At 41.2% G+C, this 20,452-nt stretch overlaps 1 gene segment (V, D, J or C); it reads right to left on the reverse strand.

The window, feature by feature from the left end:
* Positions 1 to 1,617: 1,617 nt before the first annotated feature.
* Positions 1,618 to 16,833, reverse strand: LOC140420778 (Ig heavy chain C region, secreted form-like). The segment is given in 5 exon segments: positions 1,618 to 2,082; positions 2,554 to 2,853; positions 4,554 to 4,865; positions 9,959 to 10,258; positions 16,744 to 16,833. Coding segments are annotated over 5 exon segments (1,320 nt in total).
* Between the last annotated feature and the right edge of the window lie 3,619 nt (positions 16,834 to 20,452).

Below are 20,452 nucleotides of genomic sequence, written 5' to 3' on the forward strand. Positions count from 1 at the left end.
TTGTGTGTTTGTTACCTTGTGTCAATTTAAGTGTGAGTGTGATCTTGTGATAATGTGTGTGTGTGCCTGCGTTCTGTGTGTCTGTGTGTGTGTCGGTGTGTGTGTGCAACCTGTTGTCAGCTGTGTTTCATTGTGTGTGTGTGTGTGGGGGGGGGGTACGTGTGTGTTCGTGTGTCAGTGTGCGTCTGTGTGTGTGCATTTGTGGCATTTTTGTCATTGTGTATGAATATGTGAGTGTCTGTGTGTGACCTTGAGCCAGTGTATGTGTGCGTGTCTGGATTTGCATGTGCGTCTATTTGTTTGCGACGTTATTTCAGCTTGCACACGTCTGCGTGTTTTGTGTGTCTGTGTGATTGTGTGACCTTGTGTCAGTGTTTGTGAAGATGCGTGTGTGTCCGTGTGTGTGCGTGTGCGTATTTGCATATGTTTGAGTGTGTTCTGACCTGGTTTTAGTGTGTGTATGAATTTCGTGTGTTTGTGATCTAGTTTCAGTATCTGTGGGTGTGTGATCGTGTATGTTTGTGACATTGTGCGTGTGTGTGTGTGTGTGTGTATGTGTGTGTGTGGGGGGGTGCATATGGTTGGGAATAGGTGTGTAGCTGTGTTTTCCCTGTGTGAGTGAGCATATCTGTATGTTTGTGCTTGTGAACTTGTACCAGTGCGTATATGTGTGTGGATCAGTTTGTGTGACCTTTACTGTCAGCGTGTGTGTATAGTATGTTACCTTGTGTTAGCCTGTGTGGGTGTGTGGGTGTTAGTGTGGCCTTGGGAAAGTGTGTGCATCTGTTTTGAATGTGTGTTTGTGTTCGTGACATAGTGAATCCATGTGTGTGCGTGTGTGACCTTGGGTCTGTGTGTGTGTATGTGTTTGCGTTGGATCAATATATGTTTTGTATAACATTACCACGATCGACTTTTAAAGTCAGAGTGCATGAAGCTAGAAGCTGCCTTGTATGGAGTCCATACAATAGGGAGCCCTTCAATTGCTCTGATTAGGAATGTAGTAAGTTAATTGTCCCCATTCCCTCCCTTTGGTCGGCTAATGTACCCATGCAACGTGTTTGACCAAGTGGAGGAGTAGTGGTTAACCAGTACCTCCCATCTCTGACTCTTAGAGAACTGGAGGGATATTGTGTTCACTGTGCCCTCGTCCCTCTATCTGTTGGGTAACTGGAGGTGCAGTGCATTCCCTAATACATCCCTATCGTTCTTTCCTTTTAATGCATTTCGCCCTCTCTCTGTTGGGATAGCGGAGATACATTTCGATTTTCTGGGCGACCCTTACTTCAGCTTCCAGTGGTTGTGTTGCGGCAACAATAAGCTGGCAGAATGTTCAAGCAATGGACATTAAACAAAGAAGGAACACCGAGATCTAAATGTTGCTGTGTTTGATTGTGAGGAATGAAAAAACGTCAGATTTCACCTCAGTGGGAGGAACGTTGGTTAAGACACTTTGCAGATTTTTGCAATGAACGATCTTTCCTCTGTCGCTAACCCAGGATTTAATTGACCATGTACCCCAGCTGTAAAAGGCTTGGGACTGAGAGCTGTAAATAGTCGGCTTTAATTAAATAGGCCGAACATTAGCAGAATTTAAAAAAAACAGTTAATTCTGAGTTTGTGTATCTCAATCAAAATTGGAGGGTAAAACTTTATTATCTTTACTGAAGTAAGACATCTACCCGATAGATTTTCATTGACATGAATTAATGGTGTCCATCAGTGCAAGGGAAATGTTCACAAAACTCGGTTTACCGCTGGATTTATCAACCGTTCTGTTCGTGATCTTCAAGGGAATCGCTTCATGTCCAACTACACATGAGTACGAAGCGCCGCTGGCCCACTCCTCCGCTGCAATGGATAACAGGCTGTACAAGAAGTAGGAGTTTTTGCCGTTCTCCGCCGTCACTTCGGTGTTCTTATAGTTCCCGGGATTCAGCTGCTTGCCATTGACGGTCCACTTGACGAAGATCTCTCGGGGGAAGAAACCTCTCACTAAGCAGCTGAGGGAGATGAATGTCTGAGTGGAGGCTTCTGACGAAGGCAGGAGGACAGTCACGGATGGTTCCTGCGGGTTTGTAACTGCAGAAAAGTTACAATAAATGTGAATAAAATGAGAATTCCAAACAAAATTACATTGGTGGAAATATGTGAGATATGTGATTGGTGTTGAATTTTAAAGGTTTCAATTTTCCATTTTAGAATCTGTCCAGTTTTCCAGTTTGAAGCACAATCAGATACTATCCCTTACTTTGATAACATACGGCACAGAAACAGGCCATTCAGCCCAACCTCGCTATGCTGGAGTTTAAGCGCCACACCAGGTTCAGTTGACCTGACTTAATCGAACTCTAATATAATTTCCGTCACTTGCTTTCCTCTTCGTTCACGTTTGTATTTCTCCTTAGCTGCATCATTTACAGTCCCAGTGGTTTCATTTGGTGGAAAAATCAATCAGAATTGTCCTATAATGCACTAAATGCTAATAATTGATTCTTAGATTTGCACAGGATAGGCACTACGGTTTTTAATTGATTAAATTCCACTGCTCACCTTCTTCTTTGCGGATGGATTTTTTTAAAGGAGTCGGCAGATCCTGATCGGTCACCACGCAGTAGAACCTCGTTCCACTCAGCCAGTCTTGTGTTGAGATGTTTAACTGGCTGAACACACTGTCAGGAGGTTTGACGGCAATCTCTGATTGCAAAGTCTTCTCTCCTTGTGACCAGGACAAATTGACCCCGTAACGGGCGTTAGTCACGATGCAGGTTAAGGTCACTGTGGCCTCCAGTAAAACCTGTTCTACTGGTGGTGGCAGTATAGTAATTACGGGATCTGTGCTGCTGCAACTACCTGGGGAGCAGAAGTGAAAGTCGATCAGAATAAAATCAGAAAAAGAACACCAGGATTCAGCTTTCTCCCTCACAGGATAAAGGTATATTTCTGACACTTAACATCTCCCTGTCGTGCGAACACCATCATTGTTTGACGGAAAGGGACTTGCAACAATTCCGGGAGACTCAATAACATTGCCTCTGTATTTCACCCAGAGTCACTGGTAAGGACCAAACGAGGTAGCCGGTGCAGCAATTAAAATATATTCTGGTGCAATCCTGATATTGAATCGTTCTTATATTAATCAATCGGGCAATAACAGAACGATTACAACAGACAATGAGTTCAAATCGCGTCACACACATTTATTTGATCTGCAATTACCGATTACCAATTTATCTATTTTCTTTAGAAGATGGCAATTCTTGCAACGAATGGTAGTTACAAATTCTCAATGTGAAAACAATCTTTTGCCAATATGACTATCAGGCAACTTGGCTGCGTTCATAAGGCCACAGTCCCATTTCTGAGGTCCAGTTCAAATATTTTCTCTTCACCTCCAATTCCATGAAACAAATTAAGCACCTGAATTCGATAACACATTAATCCTATAAGGTCAAGTAAATGCTGCGTAGCCCATGACACCTGTCACCCGTGCTGTTAAACTAAAAACGGTAGCAGCCATACTGTGCATATAATTGTTAGATGTCGACTTCAGCATGAATCTTTAAGCCTTGGTAATGTCTTTTTTGTCAGTGTGATAGAACATAGAACATAGAACATTACAGCGCAGTACAGGCCCTTCGGCCCTCGATGTTGCGCCGACCTGTGAAACCACTCTAAAGCCCATCTACACTATTCCCTTATCGTCCATATGTCTATCCAATGACCATTTGAATGCCCTTAGTGTTGGCGAGTCCACTAATGTTGCAGGCAGAGCATTCCACGCCCTTACTACTCTCTCAGTAAAGAACCTACCTCTTATATCTATCTCCCCTCAATTTAAAGCTATGTCCCCTCGTGCTAGACATCACCATCCGAGGAACAAGGCTCTCACTGTCCACCCTATCCAATCCTCTGATCATCTTGTATGCCTCAATAAAGTCACCTCTTAAGCTTCTTCTTTCTAACGAAAACAGCCTCAAGTCCCTCAGCCTTTCCTCATAAGATCTTCCCTCCATACCAGGCAACATTCTGGTAAATCTCCTCTGCGCCCTTTCCAATGCTTCCACATACTTCCTATAATGCGTCGACCAAACCCAATGATGATTTATTATTCCCAAAGCCAATCACTGCAGAAGCTGGAAATCTAAAATTATATCTATCTATATATATACATTTTGAAACACTCAGCTTCAGTGTGACTGTTTCTTTCTCAATATGTATCCACCTGGAAACAGAATCAAACCAATAAAAATCCATATTTCCGAATTTCGGTGTATTTCGAGGTTTGTTGTGCACGCAATCGCTGCTGCATTTTCGACTTTGCTACTATTAATGCAATGTCAACGTCATCAATTGACTGCTAAGTGTTTTGAGGCAATCGAATGTTCGTCTTGTGCTGTTTAAAAAAAAATCCTGAATTTGATTTGACTTTGGAAGGACTACACGGTTCGGGAATAGGTCTAATTCTAGGGCGCTTTGTAATTCCAATTCAATTATTGCCTTAGATTGAGATCAGAATGGAATTTCGCGCGTTCGTGGTTTGTATCTCTTACCCTGGGGTCTAGTGATGTTCCGGCTTTGAGTTGCGTCTTTATGAATGACCTGGCAGGTATAGACCGTGTTACTGAACCATTCTCCGGCGGGAACTGTGAGCCGACTGGTGGCCGAGTAGTTACCGTTCACTTCAAAGGCAGGGGAAGTGACGATTCCCGAGTTGAAGGCTTGGCCATCCTTCAGCCACTTCACGGCGATTGAATTCGGGCTGAAGTCAAGGATTGAACAGACGATCGTCGCAAATCTCCTGCTTGTGATTTCTTCACTGGGACTCAGTGTGAGGAGAATAGTTGGATGATGGACCACACGGTCTTCATGAAAATACATATTGTTTGGAATTAATTTTGGTACAAAGCAAAGAATTAAAAATTGCAAAATGATTCACTTAAAAGCCACAAAACAGGGCTAGGCCACTCGACTGCATAGCGCAAGGACTAACATCCTTGCTAGTGGGGTTGCTTGTGCTGTTGGGAGGAGTTTAAACTAATTCGGCAGAGGGAGGGGACGGAGACTGTGAGCAGAATAGGGACACCGTGTATCATAGAAAAACAATCAAGCCGGAGGGAATTCAGCCGGTAGTAAGGTTCAGGAGAGTATGACAAGGCTGACTGAACTCTACTTTAATGCCTGGAGTACCACAGGTAAAACGGACGAGTTAAGAGCGATGGTTGATACGTGGAATTGTCGTAGCCATCACGGAGACTTGGTTAAGGGAGGGGTAAGATTGGAAGCTTAACACCCCGAGATACAGAATCTTCAGGAGGGACAGGGGAGGGGGCAAAAGGGGGGGGGGGTGGCATTGCACTATTAGTTAATTAGTCAATTACTACAGTAAGGAGAGATGATATCTTAGGGGATAGAGCTTAGGAATAAAAAAGGGACAGTCACATCGTTATGTCTTTATTATAGACCCCCAGATAGTTAGAGTGAAATTAAGGAGTATATATGTGCGCAATTTGCAGAAGCATGTAAAAATATCAATAGGGTAATTATAGTGGGTAATTTCCACTTTCCCAACATTAGCTGGGATAGCCATTGTGTTAAGGGCTTAGATGAAGCAGAGTTCACAAAATGCACACAAGAGAACTTTTCAGCTCAAGATGTGGCGGGTCCAACAAGGGATGGTGAAGTGCTGGACATAGGTTTGGCCAATGAAGCCGGACAGGCGGTTGATGTGATGGTAGGGAGCATTTTAGTGATAGCGACCACAATATGGTGCAATTTAAGTTTGTTATGGACGAGGAAAGAGACAAATATCAGAAATTTTGATTGGGGGAGAGCAGACTTTAGTAAAATAGGGCAATCTCTGGACGAGGTAAATTGGAATCAGTTACCGGTGGGGAGAGCTACAGAAGAGCAGTGGGGTGTCCAAATGCAAAATGAGGGGGGAGGGGGGGGGGGGGGGAGATGGACACAGGCCCAACATGTTATCTGTAGGTTAATAGGAAGGAGTAAGAAGCCCGAAGAACCAGGGATGACCAGAGAAACTCAGGAGACAATGAGAAGGAAGAGAGGGGCGTTTAATACGTACAAGGGGAGAAAATCAACAGAGGCATTAGTGGAGTAAACAAAGTGCAGGATGGAGCTTCAGAAAGCAATTAGGAGAGCAAAACGGGGATATGAGAAATCTCTAGCTGGTAAAAGTCCGGAAATCCCAAGATATACTATAAGTACATCAATGGGAAGAGGATAAACATCATAAAACCATAGAATTTACATTGCAGATTGAGGCCATTCGGCCCATGGAGTCTGCACCGGCGCTTGGAAAGAGCACGCTATCCAAACCCACACCTCCACCCTATCCCCGTAACCCAGTAACCAACACCCAAACTTTTTGGACAATAAAGGCAATTTAGCATGGCGAATCCACCTAAAATGTACATCTGTAGACTAAGGAAAGGGTAGGCCCATTAGAGACCAAGGAGGGAATCTGTGGGTGGAGCCTGAGGACATTGGTAGGGTGTTAAATGCATATTTCGCACCTGTCTTCACCCAAGAGAATAAGGAGGCAGATATGGAACTTCGGGAAGAGTCTGTGAGGTTTTTCAGCACGTTGTCATAGAGAGGGTCAAGGTATTGGAGGTGTTGGCAGGAATAAAAGTGGAGAAGTCTCCAGGTCCGGACAGATTGTGTCCCAGGTTGCTGTGGGAGGCGAGGGAGGATATCTCAGTGGCACTGATCCAAACTTTTAATTCTTCTCTGGTCACGAGGGAGGTGCCAGAGGACAGGAGAACCGTGAATGTGGTGCCACTATTTAAGCAATACTGTAGGGATAAGTCAGGGAACTACAGGCCAATGAGTCTCACGTCAGTGCTGGGGAAACCAATGGAGAAAATTCTGAAGGGGAGAATCTATCTCCACTTCCCCGGGAACGGTTTGATCAGGATTAGTCAGCATGGCTTTGTGAGATGCAGGTCATGCCTAAAAAAATTAATAGATTTTTTTGAAGACGTGACTAAGTGTTTAGATGAGGGTAGTGAACATAGAACAAACAGTGCAGAAGGAGGCCATTCGGTTCATCGAGTCTGCACCGACCCACTTCCACCCCATTCCCGTAACACAATAACTCCTCCTAAACCTTTTGGACACTGAGGGCAATATAGCATGGCCAATTCACCTAACCTGTACGTCTTTGGACTGTGGGAGGACACCGGAGCACCCGGAGGAAATCTACGCAGACACAGGGAGAACGTGCAGACTCCGCGCAGGCAGTCTCCCAGCGGGGAATCGAACCTGGGACCCTGGCGCTGTGAAGCCACAGTGCTAGCCACTTGTGCTACCATGCACTCCGGAAGTTGATGTAGTTTACATGGCTTCAGCAAAGCATTTGATAAGATCCCACATAGAGACTTATAAAGAAGGCATAGGGTGGATAAGGTGGATTCAAAGCTGGATGAGTTGTGGGAAACAGAGTGCAATGGCAGATGGCTGCTTTAGTGACTGGAAGCCAGTGTCCAGTGGCATACCGCAGGGACCTATGCTGGGTCCACTATTATTCGTCATTTATACAAATAATTTAGATGAGTATATGGGGGGTAGGATCAGTACGTTTGTGGATGACACAAAAATAGGCCGGGTGGTTAGCAGTGAGGCTGAGAGTCTTGGGTTACCGGAAGGTATAGACGGGATATGCAACTGGGCAGAAAAGTGGCAGATGGAATTTAATCCTGAAAAGTGTGATTTGTTACACTTTGGAAGGAGCAATTTGACAAGGAAACATTCAATGAATTGCACCACACTGGCAAGTCCTGAGGAACAAAGATACCTTGGTGTTTATCAATCGTTGCATAGATTACAAAAGAAAGGAAGTCATGCTGGAGTTTAATTGAACAGTGTTGAGGTGACAGCTGGAGTACTGTGTGCAATTCTGTCGCCACATTATAGGAAGGATGTGATTGCACTGTAGCGGGTGCAGAGGCCTTTCACAGGATGTTCCCTGGGGTGGAACATTTTAGTTATGAAAAGAGGTTGCATAGTCTTGGGTAGTTTTCGCTGGAGCAGAGAAGACTTAGGGGCGACCTGATCGAGATGTACAAGATTATGAGGGGCATGGACAGGGTGGCTAGGGAAGAGTTGTTCCTCTTAGTTGAAGGGTCGTTTCCGAGTGGCACATGTTTAAGGTGTGGGGCGGGAGGTTCAGAGGAGATTTGAGGAAAAACATTTTTACCCAGAAGGTGGGGACCGTCTGGAACGCACTGTCTATGAGGATAGTAGAGGCGGGTTGCCTTGCACACTTTAAGAAGTACCTGGATGAGTACTTGGCACGTCCTATCATTCGAGGCTATGGGCTAGTACTGGCAAATTGGATTAGGACTGGCAGATCAGATGCCTTTCATGCGGCGATGCAGACCCAATGGGGTTTTTCTGCACTGTATCCTTCTGTGAGTCTGCTATTCTGGAGTTTATCTTCCACATGAATATCTTCTCGCCCTATTTTCTCTGTGGAATTCGGTACTGCGGAAAGCAGCTGAGACCAAAACCTGATTCGTTTTCAAGAGGAGATGGATATAGTTCCTGCAGCTAAAGTGATAAAGGGATAAGGGAGGAAACGGGAACAGGTAACTTATTTAGACGATCAGTCCTGATCACATCGAATAGCGGAGCTGTCTCTAAGGGCCAAAGGGCCTAGTCGTGCTCCTATTTCGTCTGGTTTTATCTCACTGTATCAAAACAACGTTTTGATCTTTGTCCCTTATCAATCTGCGAATATTACCCTGAACACAATCTTTATCTAATATGGCCCCGAAATGGGCTGGTTTAGCACACTGGGCTAAATCGCTGGTTTTAAAGCAGACCAAGGCAGGTCAGCAGCACGGTTCAATTCCCGTACCAGCCTCCGAAAAGGCGCTGGAATGTGGCGACTAGGGGCTTTTCACTGGAACTTCATTGAAGCTTACTTGTGACAATAAGTGATTTTCATTTCATTTCATTTTCATTTCCCCATTCAGCTGACTCTGTAAAAAAGATTTTAATTGAGGATTACATATTTATTCGTCATTCTGTTCAATTCGGAAAGGCTATGTTTGGTCTAATCTACCAATGTTCTTCATAAATCTGAAAGGTCTTTGTTCGGTCACATCTCAGACTTTTAATTTGTGCTACAAAGCGCGCCAGCCTATTCACTGTGTTGACAGTGGTGATCAATCAGCTTTAGGTATGTTCCCTCCTATTCCAATAGCCCTATATCATTCTACTGACTTGCAAACTCAATTGCATGTAGCGTTGCAGGTGTGATCATGAACGAATGATTGTTTACAGTAAACTAAGAATTGTATGGAGAGCAAAGTACACCACGTTGATGTAGAGACTAGAAATGCACGCTGAATACTCAGTGTGATGTGGGGACTAGAACCGCAAACAGTAAATTAAGTGTAATGCGGAGAGCAGAGATTCAGACAGTACACTATTTTGTCACGTGCAGAATAAAAATGCATGCAGAACACCAAATGTGATGTGCAGATCAGAACTGTAGACAGTTCACGAATTGTGATGTGGATAACAGAACTGTACACATCACACTAAGTAAGAAATGGAGATTAGAGTTGCTCCAAGCATTGCATCAAGTATAAAGTGGAGACCAGAACTGCACATCGTACTCTACGTTTGTTGTGAAGTGGCAACTGCATACCTAAAACCTCGTGTGATGTGAAGAGTCGGACGACCCATAAGACAATAATTATGATATGGAGATTAAAACCGTGCACAATACACCACATATGTTGTGGAGACGAGAACTGTACATTGTCCACCAAGTGTGTAGTATAGAATAGAAGTACCCCCAAGACAGTAAGTACACCATGAGAAACTGAGCACTACACATTGCTCAATTTAAACGCTGTGATCCAGAATTTGGGCACTTTCACCCTTCATCCACCGCTGGCCCCGTGCATCCCATAACACTAACCTGGCATTTCCTTTTTCCAGACAGCGTCGCCGCGTTGAACCTCGCAATAGATAGTGCTGCTTCCCATCTCTGATTCAGAGATAGTTAACTGGCTGCTCAGGGTGTGAGTTCCCCTCTTGTTCAGCACTGATGGATAAGTCCTCAATCCAGTCGTGATCGTCTCTTGATCTTTCTTCCAGGAAACACTGCTGATTTCGGGGGAGTAATCCATCGCCAAACAGCCGTAGGTGACTGAGCCGGCAATGTTTGTTTCTTCACAGGAGGAGAGCAAAGCGTAGAGGGTGGGCGGAGACGGCGTTGCTGGGAAATAACCGTCAATTCAACAAGTTAGCATTTTGATTCGTGCTATGAAATCAGCAAAAACTTAGAAATTTGATGACAGGTAACATGTAATTCAAATAACTTCTGATCTGGAGCTGCATTTATGAGTTGATGGACCCAACGGGACACACCGTCATAGGTTAATATTTTTCAAAGGAGAAGGCACAATTCTGAAAATGGAAATCCTGTCCATAAGGCTACCTTATTGCCAAAGAAGTTAGGGGCACTTTGCCTTGTACATCCTCGAACTCTTGGTCCTCTGTTGAGGTTAATATCTTTCCTTCACCCAAATAATTTCAACTATAGGTTCGCCGATATTATTTCAAAATATCTGTTGTTGACATTATGTTGCTCTCACCCTCTTACAATCAACATATATTGGATCATTCAATGGTAAAAAGATTTAGCAATCACTGTCTTAAGTCCGACATTTCGAAGAAAGATTAAAGTTACTCTTTATTTATTTATGTTTTGGACCTGAATATGGGCGGCCAGGCCAACATTTGTTTCACATTCCTGTATACCTTTAAATCAGAGGCTCATTTCTAAGACTGTTAAGAGTCAACCAAATTTTTGTGATGGGTCTGAAGTCACATGTGAGTAAAACCAGGGAAGAATGGCAGATTTCTTTCTTGAAAGTGGATCACTGAACCAGCATGATTTGATGACAGTTGCATTGCTACCATCATTAAGACACCTTTCAGTTCCAGAGTTTACTAATTGAAATTAATTCTCATCAGCTGCCGGGGTTGGATTTTAATCAGAGCCCCCAGCGTTTGGGTTCTTGGTATCCTACCCGAATGACACTGCTCCAGTACCACTGCCCGGATAACTGCTCCGGACAAACCTGCACATTTTTTCAGTATCTAGATTCCTCTTATTAATCTATTGTCAACCATCTTGTGCCATTGCACTTGGTTGAATGCACAGTATAAACTTATGTTGTTATTTTCAGATGTTATACTTGGATAACTTAGGCCAACATCTGTTCGACTGATCATGCAACTCACCCAGGCAGATATACTAGTTGTATTACATTTAGATGAATCTGAATTATGTAACCACCAATCCCGTTCAATATCGAATGTCTAATATTCGTCCCATGAATTCTATTTATATGCAGTTATTTTGGATTCTTCTCACAGCGTTTTTTTCTCCGTTAGGAAATCTCAGGTGCTATGAAACACGTGCCGTGGAGCATAAATTCAACCCCACCCCGCCCTTCCAATGGTTTGCTGCAGATTGAGTCACCTAACTGGGAAAATAAACGTCTCGAATTTCACCAACTCACCGAACTGGGAAAATAAACGTGCCGAATTACTGTGAAATACCCTTATTCAACCTCCCTGATCAGAATTAATCGCATACGTACTTGTTCCCGTGTCAATGATAGCTAGATGGATAGCGAGATAGGTAGATAGACAGACAGACAGACAGATAGACAGATAGATAGATAGATCGACAGACAGACAGATAGACTGACAGATAGATAGATGATAGATAGATAGATAGACAGACAGACAGATAGATAGATAGACAGATAGACAGATAGATAGATAGACATATAGATAGATAGATAGACATATAGATAGATATATAGATATATATATATAGATAGATAGATAGATAGATTTGAACATATTAGAACATACAGCTTTCCAGTCAGTTCCTTCAAATATTGTGTTTCTGAGCTCTAGATCAGGTCGATCTGATTCAATAATCGCTTGATATTGCAACGTTTTACCCATCATCAGCATCAACTTTGTAATTGTTTTACGATATAAATACAAATTAAATTAACGATCTGTTACTTAATGGGAGGAATTAAGCTTTTAATTTTTGAAATGTAGCTCGAAATACTCACACCCTATTTTTGATAGAGAGTCATGTTTCTGACTCGTCCAGGAGAAGTACCATCACATCAGATACAGAACAGAACATCTATTCTAAATCTCCCTTCACATAGTCCTGTAAAGCTATCCAAGATCACACACAACAATTGTGAAACGTATTCTGAAACTCTCCCGAGGCTACACGGTGAGTTAAAACGTCTGCTTAATCTGGACAACCAAGATAATCCGGCTCACATGCAGGGAACACTGAGGACATAAAATCTGAACCACAAACCTGAAATACAGAACAACACACCAGAAGGTTTACGGCCAGTTAGGGGGATTCTGCATTCTCACACAGTGACCATTTTCACAGAAGCAGAGCAGTAATATTTTTTACAGAAAGGTTCGAGAGGAACAAGCATGGCAATTGAAGCAGCTTTCCTTAATTCTAAATAGAATCTTTTAAGTGAAGAACCGTAACAAACGTCCAAAGCTATGCCCTATGTGAGATAGAATTAAACAAAATGGACAACTAATAACTGAGAGGTACACTTAATGTTTTATTAAAATTACTGTTTATTCTGCCCATTCAGTTTCACTGTGTTAGATAATTCAGATTAAATGTTATCTGTCAGCTTTGTACTGCTCTCCGTGAATCCTAGTTCAACAAGCAACATATCTTTCAAATGTATTTATGTGGATAATGTGGATTACGGGATTATTATCGGGGCCACCGAAATTGAACATGAACTTCCATCACTGTAATCCAGGGAGAAAACAATTAATTTATACTGCAATAAGACGAGTAAGTTTTAGTTTCAATAAAAACAAAGTCAATTGGATATTGCCTTTAGCCCCAGTAATGTTATGGTGCATGTTCATTATTCTGCGTGTGCAGGCGGATTATGGAAGCCAATAGTATCTAAAACATTTATATGAAATGTCTTGAGTTTGAGTTGATCTACTTTCATTCCTTTGAAATTAAGCCAATACTTCATTGAAAAACTGCATTTCACTGGCAGCACTTTATCCCTATCGGTCTACAATTCATAATTGCCAAGGCTTGTTTTCCCTTCGAACAGGTACATTAAAATGACGTACAATCAGTGCAGTTTTATGTTTATTACAAGGACTCTGTAGCAGGGTAAGAATTACATAAATCTGGAGACATGCAGTATTACAAATTGTTGATCATTTTAATTTATTAAACGCGACATGATATAGTTGTCCAAATTTGCATGGTGTTATTTGACTATTTTTTCAAAACTTTATTAATTCAAATAAGAATCTATGCTTATAAAGGCATAACTCAGGAAGATGTAGACAGTTATTCATTCATTTGGAATAATCGGGTGAAACATCATCAATACAAAAATAGGACATATGTCTGAACACTGATCATCCACTCGTAGGATTTCTTTATTTTTTTAAATTTAGAGTACCCAAGTCATTATTTCCAATTCAGGGGCACTTTAGCGTGTTCAATCCACCTACCTTGCAGATCTTTGGGTTGTGGGGCGAAACCCACGCAAACACGGGGAAAATGTGCAAACACCACACGGACAGTGACCCAGAGCCGGGATCGTACCTGGGACATCGGCGCCGTGAGACTGCAGTGCTACCACTGCGCCATCGTGCTGCCCTCACTCGTATGATTTATTACTTAAATATGAACTTTGAAATTGTCGAGACTAAACAGGATGCTAATTAATTAAATGTCTGGAAATGACCTAAGGAGATGATGGCAGCTGAGGAAGAAACATGTTGATTTATCAATTCATTCTAAATTATTAATAAATATCTCCAATCATGTGTTTCAACATTAATCCTAGACACAACGCCAGCACATTTGAGAGAGGTACCTAATTTTTAAGGAGCTTGCACGGACATATGTCCTATTTTTGTATTGGTGATGTTTCACCCGATTATTCCAAATGAATGAATAACTGTCTACATCTTCCTGAGTTATGCCTTTATAAGCATAGATTCTTATTTGAATTAATAAAGTTTTGAAAAAATAGTCAAATAACACCATGCAAATTTGGACAAATATATCATGTCGTGTTTAATAAATTAAAATGATCAACAATTTGTAATACTGCTCTGCCCTTTACGTACACACCTATAAACACTTTATATTTATGATCAGGTTCGCACGACTGAAAGCTCCTCTGTTCTACATGTATCATTCACATGTTGGGATTTAGAAATGGGTAATTAAAAATTGTTCAGAAATGATCAGGTTGCTCATGTCAATAATGAACAATGGATTGTTAAATCCTCTGGACACAGTAAATAACTTTGGAGTTGAAATGTCATTCCAAATTGCAATGACAGTTGATAAAAAATAAACAAATATAACTGGCAGTTTTGATTATTATCAGAGCTTATGATAGTTAATAATTCAGGCAATGTTTTATTTGCTACTGCAGTCCACACACTGCACCTAATTGAGTTAAAAATACAGCGATTTTAATAAGAATTAAATATAGCTTTCAGTGCTAAGATGCCCAGCGATTTAATTCTATCCCACATATAGCACAGGTTTGGGAGATTCGCTGCAGTTCTTCAAATCAAATGTTACGGATAGAAAATAGTTAAGCTGTTTCATTTGCAACGTTTTCACACTTCCAGCTTCATGCAAGCTTCACGTTATTTGCATTTAACTAGGACGAAATAGCAATCCGTTGACTATCAAGGATGCCTATTCCGCTGACAAATTGTTTAGGGCTGGATTTTCCGGTTCACCAGCCGCGTGTTTCTCGGCGGCGCACCGTTTGCTGGCGGCGTGATTCTATCCTACAGCCACTTGTCACTGGGACTTCCTATTGAAGCCACCCACGCCTCCTGGAAATCCACGGGCGAGGGGCGGTGCTGGCGGGAAAAGTGAATCACCACAGCCGGAACCGGAGTCAGAACAACACAAGTGAAGGATAATTGAAGTTCTGCTGCACAGTAAAGTTTCAACAACCAGCCGGTCATGCTAAATTAACCAACTCCAATTATCAACGGCATTTCATTGATAATTAATGGGCAGCATTTAATTATCTGTGGAAGCCAGGGAAAAATAAATTAATCTAAAGTCCCCCTTTAAGCAGGACACCGCAATTAGATAAGTATTTTTGAAAAATTAAAATAACCAAAAAAAACTGGATATCGCCTTGAGCCTCTGTATTTTCTGGCTGAGTTTAATTGTGCTTCATGTCCTGCAGAATTGTGCAAGCCAAGCAAAATGTCTTATACATAAAAGCAAAATACTGCAGGTGCCTGAAATCTGAAGTAAGAACCAAAAATGCTGGATAAACTCAGCCGGTGTGACAAAATCAGTGGAGGAGGGATATAAAGGTAACGTTTCGAGTCTATATGTAGCAGAAAAGAGGCATTTAGACTCCTAATGTTTATTTTTCGCTCTCTGCAGATGCTACCAGATGCTGCGATTTTAAAATAATTTTTATTATTAATGCTAATAAATGCATATTGATTCTATTCTTGTTCTAGTAATCTTGTGCCATATTATCGCATTATATTTTCTGTGTTATAGTAATTTCACTCTCCAACATCCTTCAAATCATTTAACTAAATACTTTAGCATTACGGTGTCACTTCATCGGGGCATCGTATACAAGATATGAATAGCTAAATCTGTATTTGTCACATTAATAAAAATGCGTCTGATATCCAGAAATATTTATTGATTCAGAAAACGTTTCTTTTCTCTCTACAATGCCTTTCAAACACGCTTAAATGCAGAACCAACATCATTTGATCGTGATCTTCAATAAACACCACATAATCACCAGTCTTTTTAACTTCAGGTATTTCAAGTACCACAGACACATTCTCTCCTCAGCCAATAAACAGCAAATCACAACACCATTAGACTCAATATAACAGCTGCTTAATTCTTTAAATCCTTCAACAAAATCAAATGTAACATTTAAAATGAATCTCGACACATTGCACCTAAGCTGCCTGCCAATGAATGAATCATTTATTGAAATAAACAGAAACATGAAATTATGGCAAAATAATTAATTTTGAACGTACCATGTTTAATATATTGCTGTTAACTTTCGCAGCATTTTTAAAGGAATAATATGCTCAATTATGGTAATTTGTATTAATTTATGTTCTATCCAGGCAACAAATGCATTCTTAATTTTTCTCTTATTATTTAGCATTTATCTTATTAAAGATGAACGTTCGTCAATAGTATACTCATATATTGCAATGTTTTGTGCAAAACACAAAGTGACTCAATTCATTTTAATTTTTTGACCTTGGTTTTTCTGCCTGAAATCACATTTCAAATATTATCAAACAAATAATGTTTCCTTCATAAACCTTGCAGCACTCAGATGTCACAGCGATTAAAACCTGGGAGAAACGCCAAACTGTTTAACAAGATTCTTGTATTTAAAGTAAACCGGGCCAAAATCTCACCAGGAGATACAAACCACATCACCAATGCAACTCCTTAACAGCTTTGCTACATGAACAATTGAACTATTGAGAACACAGAATCCACCCACTCAAGAGATCTGGTGAAATACATCAATTATTAAAAGAAACATAAATATGAATTAATGACACAAATCCAACAGCATAGAATGAGCGAATGTTTCTTACCTGAAGTCACCGTCACCATGGTTCCTTGTCCCCAGTAGTCAAGATAGTCACAGTGTTACATTCGCTAGTCTGAGTCACACAATAACTGTTCTTGCACATAACGGGAGAAATGCATAATTAGTTTAAATGTTGCTCAGCGAGAAGCAAACTAAAGTGATGATGTATTTTATCAAAATGATAAATGTGGTAAATACATGTTTTAACTTCAGAAATTATCCTGAAATTTTATATTTCGCAGATTAACGCAAGACCATGTATTGGAATCAGAAACTGAAAATGTATTAAGTATTACATTACGACACATTGGGCATGTCAATTTAGCGGTTCGGGATAGACATCGGGCTTCCTACATATCCAGGCGAAATGTAAAAAAAACATGTATTAGCACAAATTGAATCAATTAGCGCTGAGCTGGTTTTTGTATTGACAGTAATTGCTGTGCTCCCAGTTATAGCACGATGAGACACGCCATGTCAAATACTGCGGCTGAATTTTAACGCTAAAATACCGGGATTAAACTACACAGGGCTCTTTAAAAGTTATTGCAGTTACACTGAGAATGACTCACTGTCACATTTCAGAGAATAGTGGTCATTTTGTACATAAATCTTTTCACAAGCCTTTGTTCATCTTTGACATGACAATGAAAATGAGGAAAAACGGCGACTTTAATGCAATTTTTCAATATCATATTACTTATTTCGCATCTTTCTGGTTAGTTTACTTCTTCGTTGATATTCTTCCTATGGTGCTCATGGTACGTTTGAGGAAATTCCGTTTCTGCGGTTTTTGTATGAGGAGCTCGCTATGTACAGCACCGTGCTCCCGTATTGTGCCACAGTGTCATGAACCAGTACAAATACTGCACTCAATCAGTGACCACTGAATTTAGGAATAAACCCATTCAGTGAACAGAAAAAATTGAAGGTTTTGATTATAATCCATCCACAAGTTTTACTGACAGGCGCAGCTTTCGACTAAAATTATTCCCATTCATAAAATAACATGTATTTTCCATTTAGCCCCAAGTGCTGAATTCTAACTTAACAATGCTCAGTGTCTATACGTACTTAGATTTTATTTTTAAATTCTTTCCCAGTTGAATTTTGTAGGAGATGCAATTTTACAATTTAGTTTAAATGCGTCTCCATTGTTTGCCTTAATACTGACCTATGGTTCACTGTAATTACTCTTCTTCGGTTTCTGTACGGGCTCCGGATGTGTTCAAATCGCTGTGGTCTCTTGCACAGTAATACATGGCCGTGTCTTCGGGTCTCAGATTGTTGATCTGAATGTAGGTGATGGACGAAGTTCTTGATGGGATGATTCGACCTTCGACTCCAGGCGCGTAATACTTGGTACTCGACGGTTTATGATAAGCAAGGAGCCACTCCAACCCTTTTCCGGGAACTTGTTTAACCCAGCTCATATAGTAACTGTCCAGATTGAAGCCGCTGACTGAACAGGACAGTTTATGAGATTCGCCGGGCTTTATCGTCACAGAAGCCGACTGGGTCAGTACGATCTCCGACTGGGCATCTGTTAGTGAATGAACAATACAATGGTATTAGATAACAATTAAATAAATTACTATAAATAACTTTACGATATCAGATAATAAGCAGACTTCTATTGCGTCGCTATTTAGTCTGAAATACACACAGGCAAAAGTCGCCAGGAAGAAGCAGAGACACGGCACAAATCCCATCATTCTGCCTCTGGGGAGAACTGATTCGGAACGGATCTCGACGCTGCAACAACGTCTTCTGATCGTGAACCTGAAGCTGAACGGTCGAAATATTTATACTGGCTGGACATCCGTATGACAGAGAGAGTTGGAGATTGCGAGTCACCGCCTCCCCCAGAGCAACCTGACTCCTCCTCTGTCTTCCTGCCTGACTGCAGGTAAAAAAAAACCAATTATCAAACGTGATAGATCCGTGTGTCCGCCCCCCCCCCCGCCCCCCCCAGAATACGGTGTTTGGTTGTCGATGTGTTGTTTTGAAAGAGACATCGTCTGTCCCACGTATTTAGTTTAAATTTTAATCAGTGTCAATATTTACATTCCCAAAAAACACTCCACATATTTTCCGTGTTCACTTCCTTTTAAAAGGACGGAAATATTCCTATGGAATAATTTATAAGGTCAGGAGCGCTATGTCCTCTATTCCAATACATATACTTCAACCAGAATCCTTAATTCAGATTATTTGGTGATATATCACATCGCAGTCTTTTGGGATCATTCTGGGCACACATTCACGGCTGTCCTCCCGTGCACTATAATGGTGATTATATATTTCAAAAGCGACAATCCCCAGTACCTGAAAAGTGCTTTGAGATTAGCCTAACTTCGTGACAGGCGCTACATAACAACTAACCTTTCTTCATCTCTTTGGGAAATATTGGTGGGGTGAAAAATATATATACATACAGACATGTGTTCCTGCACATCGTAATTTGTGAAATAATAACACATTAGGAGATTTAATCCACCGTTAAATGTGCAGCTTCGCTTTCAAATAATTCCCCCTGGATCAATGGGTCACTGAATCTTAGTTTGTCTGTGTGAAGTTTGTTATTTCATATCACAGAATTTACAGTGCAGAAGGAGGCCATTCGGCCCACCGAGTCTGCACCGGCCCTTGGAAAGAGCACCCCACTGAAGCCCACGCCTCCACCGTATCCCTGCAACCCAATAATCCCATCCAACCTTTTTTTGGACACTAAGGGCAATTTATCATGGTCAATCCACCGAACCTGCACATCTTTGGACTGTGGGAGGAAACCGGAGCACCCGGAGGAAACCCACGCAGACACGGGGAGAACGTGCAGACCCCGCACAGACAGTGAACCAAGCCGGAAATCGAACCTGGGACCCTCGAGCTGTGAAACAACTGTGCTGACCACTGTGCTACCGTGTTGCTTCATTTCACACTGATCTATACTAACTGCGAGAAGTTGGCTGTTACACTGTTCCGTTTTTGTCTGGTGAGACTGAACAACTCAGATCGCCTAATTTATTTAAAAATTAGATCCATGCGTTTCCGTTTCTATTCGTTGTGAAATATTTATTCCACAAACTATGGGAACATCTTGGAAATTAGTCAATATCGATCAATGTAAACACATTATAGAAAATTTATGTCCAGAAGTTAAGAACATGAAGTTTGATTCTTTTTATTATCGATATTCACGAGGAAAGAGAATTCATATAATTCGTGTCTGCAGATATTAAGATACGAAGAACTCGTTTCATCGAGCTGTATCAGAGCGGGTTTCATTTTGAAATATAAGCACTGCCATTAAAATTTCTCTAAGATCTTTGTTGATAATTTGAGTTGCAATCTGCATCCGGACTGAATTTTTAACTCGGCAGACTCCCGGTCATGCGGACAAGTGGAATATTATGAATAGGATAAAACACTGATCTTACATCGATTATTGTTTTATTTATATCTGTTTGATACCAGTACAGCTGACAGTGCCTTCTACACGATTGCAAAAGAGCTCCACAATTGGCAGAGTCAAATTGTCCTTCATTAATTAAAGTCTCAAACTTTTTGGCTAACCAGATTCATTCTTTTCTAAACACGTGCCTGACACCAATATCAATTTCCAGAATCCATATCTCTCCTCAACAGTTTGTGAACGAAACCCAAGATCTCAAAAGCAGGGAGGGGCGATAATTCACATTGAATTTTCGCGG

This window comes from Scyliorhinus torazame, chromosome 5 (assembly GCF_047496885.1).
Source record: "Scyliorhinus torazame isolate Kashiwa2021f chromosome 5, sScyTor2.1, whole genome shotgun sequence".
Taxonomy (NCBI): Eukaryota; Metazoa; Chordata; class Chondrichthyes; order Carcharhiniformes; family Scyliorhinidae; genus Scyliorhinus; species Scyliorhinus torazame.